Source organism: Tupaia chinensis, unplaced genomic scaffold (genome assembly GCF_000334495.1).
Source record: "Tupaia chinensis unplaced genomic scaffold, TupChi_1.0 Scaffold000252_1, whole genome shotgun sequence".
Classification (NCBI taxonomy): Eukaryota; Metazoa; Chordata; class Mammalia; order Scandentia; family Tupaiidae; genus Tupaia; species Tupaia belangeri.
Window position 1 is genome coordinate 387,819 of NW_006159732.1, and position 10,397 is coordinate 398,215.

Consider the following 10,397-nt stretch of genomic DNA (forward strand, 5'->3'; position numbering starts at 1 on the left):
CGGCTGCGGGCGGGGGGCGGGCCCTTAGCAGAGGGCGGGTTTGAATGTGCTCGGGCGGGCGCGGGAAGCCGCCCAGAGAGCGCGCAGATCTCAGCTCGGGAAGAGTCCTTCTCCAGCAGGTGCTGCCCGGGGCCGGGAGGCTGGGGACTGCCGGGGCGGAAGGCGCCGCTTCCCGCCTGCCACGAGGGCTGGGGGGCCGGGCCTGACAATCCCCGCCGCGGGCAGAGGGGACGCCGGGTAGGGCCTCCGGCTCCCCCGTGCGGAGCGTGAGGAGCCGCGCAGCACGTGGCGCGCCCGGGCCGGGGCTTCGGGGGACCCTGCTGGGACCCGGACCCGAGCAGAGCGTGGGAGGTCTGGCTCCTCGGCCTAAAACCATCTGTCACCACGGTGACCTCCGCCAGGGGCAGGCGAGTGGCCTGTTCAGCCTAATGGATCTTGTTGGTGCAGGGGAGGGGCCACGCCGCTGACTGCGCTGGGTGAGGGGGGTGGGGGAGCTGGCTCTTTAACAACCGCCTTTTACTGACCCAATTCGGGTGGGTCACTGGCCTCCCCTTTATGTGCTCGTCCTCGTTTGCTCCCCAAGAGAGGATATGAGTGAAAGGACAGGGACACGCGGGACACGCACACCCCAGGTTTTCTTACCAGGGGAGACCAGTGGGGGGCTAAGGCATGTCCAGCAGGACCCTCCAACTTGCCCGCTTTGTATGGTTTCCAAGCCGGGGTGTGTGTGAGTGTGATGGGAGTGGGGCAGGCTTACACCTGACACTCGTGTCATGCTGGGAATGATCTTGGCCCCCACTTATTTTTCTCCTTTAGTTAGAACAGAGTTCCCCCACCTCCACCTCCACCTCCACCTCCCAGTTGGCAGGGCTTACTGGGAAGCAGCCTTTCACCTCCCTTCCTACCCCAGAAGGAGCCTAGACTACATGGAGTTTGAATTGGCACTCCCCACTTACCAGCTCTGTGACCTTAGGCAAGTGACTCAATCTCAGCACCTTTGCTGGGCCCACCTGTTGGAAAGTCTAGTCCTAGCTTATGAGTGCTTGTGAGGCAAGGGGACAAGGTCTGCAGGTAGTGGCTGGCCCCATAGGGGATCCTGAGGAGTGGAGAATTTGATGCTACCTTGGGGGTGTGTCTAGAGGCTGGGCAAGGTGCCTGAGAGGTATTGGGGACCCCGCGGGCAGGGAGGTACTCAAGTTGAGGGCTGCGTTTGGGGCCCATCTCGGCAGGCCAAGGCATGGCTGGAGGGACACCAGATGCTTGTGCTGGTGTCAGATCCAACTGCTGCTGGGCCAAGACAGACAAGAACAAAACACCTGGCCTGGCCTGGCCTGCTGAGTGTTAGACTGTGGGCAGGTGGAGGAACTGCCCAGGGTTGAATCGTGCCCAGGACTGGAGTAGGGCTTGTGAGAACAGAGCGAGCAGGCGTGTAGCTGGGGCACAAGGAGGGGTTTGTAGAAATAATACTTCTCTAAGTCTAAGCCAGTTTTTTTTTTTTAAGAATTATTTGATTTAACTTTATTTATTATTTATTCATTTGTTTATTTCAATTTGACCAGAGAGAGACAGAGAGAGAATGAGAAAGCAAGCTGCCAGGTCCAGGACTCGAACCACAGTCAACCATGTGGGAATCTAGCGCCCCCAACCACCATGCCACCTGCCGGCCCCAATCTAAGCCAGTTTTACCGAGGGGAGGGGAAGCCATTCTCCTCACCCCAGACCCCAGCTAGCTTGAAGCTGCACCTGTTCTTACTAAACTGTCCAGAACCTTGCCCGAGGTGGGTGGAGCATAGTAAGCTGAGGTAGAGACAGGGGCGGGGCCTCATCCTTACTACTTTGTAGAAAACCTGAGACTTGAGCCTCAACTCTCTCCCAGCAGGGTGCTCTTGCCCCACCCCTTAAGAAAATGTAAATACTATTACCACTGTTAGAGCCTGGCTGGCCTACAGTAAAACGCTGTTGAAAGGATGACCCAGACGTAGGTCTCCCCTCCCTCCCCCACAGCCCAGGTGTGTGCTGGGGGCTGAGGAAGACCTTTGGAGAGTCTGGAGTCTACCCGGTGAGAGGTTGAGCAGAATGATTATGGGGTAGATGAGCCCGTCAAGGGTCTCAAGGTGCCCAGCTGGGCCTGTTTCTCTCTGGCTGGGGTCTAGAGCCGGGGTAGGTTGCACCTGGGAGTTGGCCCACCCCTAGCTCCCCCGCTGAGACTCCTGCTTCTCTTATCTCCCTAGCTACAGGAGTGGCTTTTATCTCGTAGACAGGCAGGCAGGCTCCCGGTGAGGCTTCTCAGAGTGGGGCCCCGTGAGGTCTGAAAGGCTCTCCCTTGACATACCCTGTGCTGCCTTGTCATTCTGGACCCTCACGTAGGAGCCAGTGGACGAGGCCTGCTGCCGCTGCCTGAGCCTGAGCCTGAGTCTGAGCGAGAACCGCCTCCTAGGGACTGCCCAGGCCCCCCCTCTGCCCAGTCTGGGCATCCGGTGAGTGCCTGGATAGGGAGGGCAGGGAAGCTTGTCCTTACTCCCAAACAGACCTGGTCCCAGCTAGGCCCCTCATGGGGGATGTGCCAGTGCTTGCCTGCCTGCTTTCCATGTCATCCAAGCCCGGTAATCAGCTGGTGCCAAGCAGCACCCTCCCCCCAAAGGAGTGGGGAGCAAAAGAGGGGTGCCAAGGGTGGAGGCCAGGAGTTTTGGTATCATGCTGTTAGTCGGGTCTGGGCCCCCCACCCCTCTAATCTTCCCTTTGTGGTTGCGCTCAGAAAGGGGAAGAAGACAGGGGACTAGGATTGAGTGAGAGCGGAACTGAGGGGGGTTGGGGTGACCCCAGGGGTCAGGGGAAGGGCCAGGCTAGGCTTTGGGAAGGCCTGTGTCCCCACACCCCTTGTGAAATATTTTCCTAGAAAACTGGCCAGGAACCAGGAAGCCTCTGGGCAGTGGCTGGAGAGAAAGGTTGAGGTGCCACCAGCAGAGAGGGTCACGTCCAGGCTGCCTACAGGGGAACAGGCTCCCCACTGCCCCCTTACCATGATTCCAGGGCTGCCTAGAGACAGGGGACAGCTCAGATCTGCAGGGACGGGCCTGGAGCAGCTTTCTGGCTCAGCTGTCATATCCCCGTTGTCGCTGCTCCTTCAGGACGGTTTGTTTTGTGCCCTTCCACCCCTCCTCCTCATCTCTGCTCTAGCTCCTCCACTTGGCGTCCCTCCTCCTGTCCCTCCTTCCATTGTCATCGCTGTCCCTGACCCCTGTCGTCCTGCTGCCTGCCTGCCTTGACTGTCTTTCCCTCCCCTCCATCATACTCCTCCCTCCTTCTCTCCTGCTCTCCACCCTCCTGCTTCCCAGCTTCTAAATTGCTTCGGCTGCTGGATAAAAATAGCGGTGGCAGCGGCCAGGCCCGGAGCCAGGTAGAATCCTGCAGGCAGGGGGCCTCGAGAGAACTGGCCTGCTGGGCCAGGAGCACCAGTGGGGGTCAAGTTGAATGGTCTCGAGGAGTGGGGTCCTGCTGGACTCCCCAGCTTACCTGCTCTGTCTGCCCTGCCCCTCCCCCCCCAGTCTAAGGAGGCCTGCAGAGAGGCAAGGCTAAGGCAGGGCCTCACACTTTCTGCCCCCCAGCAAGCACCAGGAGGAGGGAGCCAGCAGCCAGGCCCTACCAAGAACACCGTCACCATGACAACCAATCACCAGCCTCAGGACAGGTATGGGATGCAGGGTCTGGGCTGGGGACCCAGGGAATGGGTCTCTGAGGGGCTGGGTGCAATATCCCTTGGAATTTGGGGTTTCCACTGCTGACTGGCTTTCCAGCCAGGTTGCTATGAGTCAGGTCTGCAGCAGGGGTGGGGACCATGCATGCCTTGGCTGGGTGCTGGCGGGGCCGTCTGCGGGGAAGGCTGGGGTCCCTCCCGGCTTCTCAGTGTTTCCACTGTTGCTCTCCAGCCAACCAGCAGCTTCCAGCTCCTCCTGCCACCACTGCGGGGAGCCACTTGGCAGCACCCCTCATACCAGAGCTCATCTGGCAGAACTGCCCTGTCCCTTAGGCTGCCCTGGGGCCTCTGCCTCAGATGACCCAGGCTCGCCCTGGCCCTTGATCCAATCTTCCCCACATCCCCCCTCAGGAGCCCATGAGCTCCCTCAGGATAGAGATTGGCAGTTATGACTGGAGATATGCGTTTTGGAGGAGGAGCCTATAGTTTGGCTCCAGTTCTCCAAGGGTTCTGGGGCCCGAGAAAGTTGACAAAGTGATGCCTTAGGTCCCAAACTCCTCCCAGTGGCCAGGCTCTGTCTTTCTCTGTGACCGAGGGCCCTGAACCCTTCCTTTCTCTGCCAGAGACTACAGCCCTGGGCCACCGTTGGCTGTGGGGCCTTGGACGCTTAGCTCGCTTTTTCCGGGCCATTTCCCTCTGTGAAGTGAGGTACAGGAGCACAGGTCCCAGGGCGCGCCTGGCCCCCACCACGGCCCTTCTCCTCTCCTGGGCATTTTCCCGAAACTCCCATCTCTACCCACCTCGTACCACTCCCTCATTTCCCAGCCTGACTTCTGACCCTCTAGTCTACGTGACCTCAGCTGGGCGTTTTCCCCTCCGCTCAGAACCTCTGAACCGAGGTGTAGCTTCTCTTTGTTCAGGGGAGTGTATGAAGTTGAGGGCGCTCACCCAGGCCCTCCTCGCGTAAGGCCTGCTAGCCTCCAGGGCTCTGCGCTCTGGCCAGGCCTGTCTCCTCACCGTCTAGGGCATCTCTGAAGACAGCCGGTGCTGACTATGGGGAGGGTATGGCAGACACATCCGGAGATCACGACTAGAAGGAGCCAGGGTGGCTAACCTTGCAGGCATACTGACCTGTGCCGGACGGACCTCGAAGTGAGGGCATGGGTGTTGCCTGGCCAAAGTTGGGTGACCCTTATTTATACTCCGACTCAAATGACACCTAGTGGCCCCATGCCTCCTGGTCTGCCCTGAGTGGTATGACCTACAAAGCCAGTTCTGTCTGGGCCAGGAAGAAAACAGCTCTAGCTCCGTCACTTCCCAGCCGCCCCAAGGCACCCCGCCCTCCTGCCCCACTAGGTCCAGAATGGTCTGGGAGTTGCTTGACCTCAGAATCCTCTTTGGGGAGCCACAGTCCCTACCCAGACACCATAATCACTTCCAGCTTGCCTGATGGGGGTGGAAGACACTTGCTGTTTGCTTTCTCACTCACCCGCCCACCCCAGCCCTCAACAGGGTTTCTAAAACCATCTCCGGATGTGTGGGTCATATTGGTTCCCAGCCAGCAGGGTCCCCCGAGTCTTCCAGCGCTGAGAACCAAGTTCCTGCTGGCCATGCCATTTGGTCCCATGACCTGGCCCTCTCACTCTTGACTTTTGTCCCCTTTGTCCTATTCCAAGACACTCTGTCCTCCACACACCCACCCCTAGAAGGGCCAGGAGATCACATATGTATAGACCCAACACACAGGTGCCCTGTAGCCCGAGACACTGAGGGGCAGGAAGGGAGGGCCTTCGCAGGTTTGTTCTGGAAGAGGATGGATGGTCAGTCACTCGGCCCTCTTTCCTTTCCCATCCTAGATACAAAGCTGTCTGGCTTATCTTCTTCATGCTGGGTCTGGGGACGTTGCTGCCCTGGAATTTTTTTATGACAGCCACTCAGGTGAGGCTGGGGAGGCCGGGCCCTGGTGGTACGTCTCTGGGGCATGCACAGTCTAGATCTGTACCCGTGGGCACAGAGAGACGGTCGCCAACACTCTTCTCTGCCACTGCCACAGTATTTCACAAACCGCCTGGACACGTCCCAGAATGTGTCCTCAGACACTGCTGAACTGAACAAGGACACCCAGGCCTCGGCTGCCCCTGCGGCTGCCTCGCCAGAGCGGAATTCTCTCAGTGCCATCTTCAACAACGTCATGACCTTGTGCGCCATGCTGCCCCTGCTGCTCTTCACCTGCCTCAACTCCTTCCTGCATCAGAGGTGGGCACCCTCCTTCCCCTGCGGCTGCAGCCCGCCCCTCGCCGCCTCCTGTGCTCCCAGGGCCAAGCCCTGGCCTTGCCCACCACTCTCTGCCACCCTCGGCCTCTCCCGGCAGGATCCCCCAATCTGTGCGGATACTGGGCAGCCTGGTGGCCATCCTGTTGGTGTTCCTGATCACTGCCATCCTGGTGAAGGTGCCCATGGACCCACTGCCCTTCTTCATCATCACCATGGTCAAGATCATGCTCATCAACTGTAAGCCCCGGCGGGCAGGGGCCCTGGGCGGAGGGCCTGCCTCACCCCTTCAGACCCACTGCAGCCAGAGAAGGGGAACGGATCCGTGGGCAGTTGGGAGTCAGAGACCTGAGCAGGCCTGGCCAGGGTTGGCGTGAGGGCAGAGAGAAGGGCGGCTTGGCATCGAGACTCATGGGAGGAAAGCAGAAATGACAGGGACCTGCATTCTCGGGGACCCCCAACCTCCAGCCTCAGTTTCCCCCCGCTGATGCCCTGCTGTTCCCCAGCCTTCGGGGCCATCCTGCAGGGCAGCCTGTTCGGCCTGGCTGGCCTCCTGCCTGCCAGCTACACGGCCCCCATCATGAGCGGCCAGGGCCTGGCAGGCTTCTTCGCCTCGGTGGCCATGATCTGCGCCATCGCCAGTAAGTCCTGCTGTCCGCCCGTTGTGCTGGTGGGTGTGGGGAGCAGTGCCTGGGGCCTGTCCTGATCCCTGATGCTCTCCAACCAGGCGGCTCGGAGCTGTCGGAGAGTGCCTTCGGCTACTTTATCACAGCCTGTGGCGTCATCATTTTGACCATCTCCTGTTACCTGGGCCTGCCCCGGCTGGTGAGCATGCGGAAGAGGCTGGGCTTCAGGATACTGGGGCAAGGAGGCAGGTCCTGGGTTCCAGACTGAGGTGGTTCTGAGGCTGAACCCTGGGGGAAGTGGGAATTCTAGAAACCCTGCGTCTGCATCCACCTCTCCCGTCTCTCCTACATGACAGGACTTCTATCGCTACTACCAGCAGCTCAAGCTCGAAGGGCCTGGGGAGCAGGAGACCAAGCTGGACCTCATCAGCAAAGGTCCGAATCACCCAGGGACGCTGGACAGGGAGGACAGGATGAGCTCCTCGCATTAGCTGGAGGTCATGAGCCAGAGTGGGCTGGAGGGCCAGGACTGGGGCAAAGGGGACAATAAGAAAGAAGGCCTGCCAGGCGCGTGTGCGTGCGTGCCCAAGATCCCGAGAGGAGAATGGAGGAGAAGGGATTGTGGCGTGGCCATCCCCCCTGGGGGGTGATTTCTCGCTTTCTGTCTCTATGTCTCTCTCTGTCTGGTGAGCACACGTGTCCTATAGCAAAAAAAAAAAAAAAAAAAAAAACTCCAAAAAAAAGAAAGGCCTGGGTGACTGTGGTTCCAGTCCCAGAACTGGTGGCTTGAAAATCATGCCAGGCATGTGTGCATGCATGCCCAAAATCCCAAAGAGGAGAATGGGAGAGAAGGGATTGTGACGTGGCCATCCCTCCTGGGGGGTGACTCTATGGCAGAAATCTCTTCAAAATAAAAAAAAGAAAGAAAAAAATAGAAAGAAGGCCGGGTGATCCTGGGTAACCTTAAATGCCTGAGACGTTTTGGCTGAAGGCAGTGGGAAACAATCTCTGATTCTTGGGCAGGGCTTCTGGGAGAGGTCAGACCCCAGGGGGCTTGCTGGGGAGGAGTCTGGCCTAGGTGTTAGGGTGCGGCTGTGGACTGGTTAAAGGGGTGTCCACCTCCAGCTAACCAGCCCTTCTGTGGAATGTCCCATCTCCTGGGGCTCAGTCCTGCCCACAGTTTGAAGATCTTCGCTAACCTGTCACTCCACAGGGGAGGAGCCAAGAGCAGACAAAGAGGAACCAGGAGTTTCGGCCCCCAACTCTCAGCCCACTGCCAAGAGCCACTCTGTCAGAGCCATCCTCAAAAACGTAGGTGGTCTGGGTGTCCTGCCCTCCACCCTGACCCCTAGTCTCCTTTGGTTCCCTTCCTGGGCCCTCCCTTCCTGACCTGAGATTGGTCACTCCCCTGCATTCTCTCATGGTGGTGGTGGGGGCAGTTGTCGGTTTTTTAACGCACCGCGCCCACCCCTTCTCCTCAGATCTCAGTCTTGGCCTTCTCCGTCTGCTTCATCTTCACGGTCACCATTGGGCTGTTTCCTGCCGTGACCGCTGAGGTCCAGTCCAGCATCGCGGGCTCCAGCTCTTGGAGTAAGGGTGATCCCAGATTCCCAGGATGGCGCCAGACACAATCTCAAACAGGACTGGAGTGGGGGGACAGGAGCCTGGGTTACCTTCTCCCCGCTAGACCCTGCTGAGTTCATTTGCCTTCCCTGACTGGAAGCATCCATGTTACAGCTGAGGAAATAGGCTCATGACAGCCAGGGTTGCTTTCTCTGCCTCCCGGGGCCTGACAACTGCCTCTTAATCTCCTCCTCCTGCAGGAGACTACTTCATTCCTGTGTCCTGTTTTTTGACTTTCAATATCTTCGACTGGCTGGGCCGGAGCCTCACAGCTGTATGCATGTGGGTAAGTGGAGGAAAGCGAGTACCAGGCCCCTGTTGGAGGGAGGACTCCAACCTGAGACCCAGAAAGGGAACCCAAGAAAGCATGGTGGTAAGGGACCCATTTTTTATTTTTTTTAAATCAAAATATATGTATAGTTCAGCATTCAAGTCTTACGTCTACAACTTAATACACACACACACGTACACACGTACACACGCATGCACGCATACACACACACCCTTACCTGCCAAACCACCATCTAGATGGAGGTAGCGTTTCCAGCAAGCACCCAGCAGGCTCTATAGTGCCCTTCCTAATTAGTATCCCCCCAGGGCAGTCAGGCTTTGAGGTTTCAGCTCAGGTCCCCAGGCCCCTCCCTGGAGCCCTGCTGAGACTCTGTCTGGTCCCGCAGCCCGGGAAGGACAGCCGCTGGCTGCCGAGCCTGGTGCTGGCCCGGCTGGTGTTCGTGCCTCTGCTGCTGCTGTGTAACGTCAAGCCCCGCCGCTACCTGACTGTGGTCTTTGAGCACGACGCCTGGTTCATCTTCTTCATGGCTGCTTTCGCCTTCTCCAATGGCTACCTGGCCAGCCTGTGCATGTGCTTCGGGCCCAAGTGAGTGGGGCCCAGGAGGGAGCTTGTTGGCATCAGCAGAGTTTGGAGCAGGGGCAGGCAGCAGAGGAAGAGCTGGCAGAAGGAGACTCCCTGATGGCTAGGGCCAGGAGGGCAGGCGGCTGGAGAGGGCATGCGGGCTGGGGGTAGAGACAGGTGGTGTAGGGGTGGGAGGCAGCTCCAGTGCACACTGTCCCCCCAAGGCAGGGAAGCTGGGTTGGAGTTAGGAAAGGAGGCTGCATCACTGGGCAGAATTGGGCACTCGGACATTGGCCTCCCCATCCTGCTTCCACCCCACGTGCTCAGGGCTGGGTCTCGGGGCTCCGGTGGTGGCTATCCTAAGGTGGCCTTGCCCTCCTTCTTTTAGGAAAGTAAAGCCGGCTGAGGCGGAGACGGCAGGAGCCATCATGGCCTTCTTTCTGTCTCTGGGCCTGGCGCTGGGGGCTGTCTTCTCCTTCCTATTCCGGGCCATTGTGTGACCATGGATAGACAGAAAGACTGCACTGCCCACCTGTCTTCTGCCTCCACTGGGCTGGAGGTTTTCTCTTCTAGCCGACTTTTGCATTCTTATCAGGCCTGAATGTTCAGGCCCAGGAGGGGGCACCTCCGTGGATGGACAGAGGGGACATTGTGGGCTCAGGGGTCAGAATCAAGGGAAGAGGCGCAATCTCTGCACCTGCCTGGGTTCCCCTGCAGGGGACCGATCCCTGACTGACCCCTGCCTGAGCAAGCAGCAGAGGTTCCTGGGCTCAGAGAGAGAGTGTGTGTCTATGCGTGTGTGTGTCTGTCTGTCTGTCTGCCTGCCTGTAGAAGGTGGCTGAGGTCAGGGCTGACCGTTCTTTGGACTGATCTGATATTTTCCCTCCCCCTTCTCTCCATGTCCCTCCTCCCACCTCCCCATGCCTAGTTCCTACCCATCATTCACCCTGTACAGTTGCCATTTTATTGCCTTTTTTATACTCAACAGAAACCAGGTGCCTTCAGAGGCTCTCTGATTAAATAAACTTTTTTTTTTCTTCCACGGCTCCTTGTGTCCTCCAGCCATGGCTTCATGCCCTGGAGAGGGTAGACGGCTGGCAGCCTGAGTCTGGGGGGATGAGCATGACCCAGCTGGGCCCTGGCCAGGGCTAACCCTGGGTACAAGGACTGGTAGCCCTCTTGGCCTCGGAGGGCTGCAGTGCCCCCTGCTGGGGCCACATGAAAGGGACAGGCCTAGAACCAGGACACCCAAAAGCCCCCTGTCTTTTCTTAGCCTTCACTACCCCCCCCCCCCCCCCCCACACACACCCGCTGTCCCCCCCCCCCGGCG

General features: G+C 58.9%; 1 protein-coding gene across 8 annotated transcripts in view; it reads left to right on the forward strand.

Annotated features, from left to right (window-relative positions):
• Nucleotides 1-10,113, forward strand: part of SLC29A1 (solute carrier family 29 member 1 (Augustine blood group)) — a 13,834-nt gene extending 3,721 nt beyond the window's left edge. For 3 of the 8 annotated variants that reach the window (XM_006149062.3, XM_006149060.3, XM_027772086.1), the window contains exons 2-14: nt 2,368-2,477; nt 3,546-3,688; nt 5,551-5,632; nt 5,748-5,950; nt 6,066-6,205; nt 6,472-6,606; nt 6,693-6,790; nt 6,948-7,026; nt 7,805-7,902; nt 8,073-8,181; nt 8,415-8,500; nt 8,892-9,091; nt 9,456-10,113. In XM_006149062.3, the coding sequence (XP_006149124.1) occupies nt 3,660-3,688; nt 5,551-5,632; nt 5,748-5,950; nt 6,066-6,205; nt 6,472-6,606; nt 6,693-6,790; nt 6,948-7,026; nt 7,805-7,902; nt 8,073-8,181; nt 8,415-8,500; nt 8,892-9,091; nt 9,456-9,567 (1,371 nt within the window). In that variant the 5' untranslated portion in view covers nt 2,368-2,477; nt 3,546-3,659 and the 3' untranslated portion in view covers nt 9,568-10,113. Of the gene's footprint in view, nt 1-41; nt 120-2,367; nt 2,478-3,113; nt 3,133-3,545; nt 3,689-5,550; nt 5,633-5,747; nt 5,951-6,065; nt 6,206-6,471; nt 6,607-6,692; nt 6,791-6,947; nt 7,027-7,804; nt 7,903-8,072; nt 8,182-8,414; nt 8,501-8,891; nt 9,092-9,455 lie in introns of those variants that run through there. The other 5 variants (XM_006149061.3, XM_027772088.1, XM_006149055.3 and 2 more) reach the window with 5 other exon arrangements.
• The last annotated feature ends 284 nt before the right edge of the window (nt 10,114-10,397 follow it).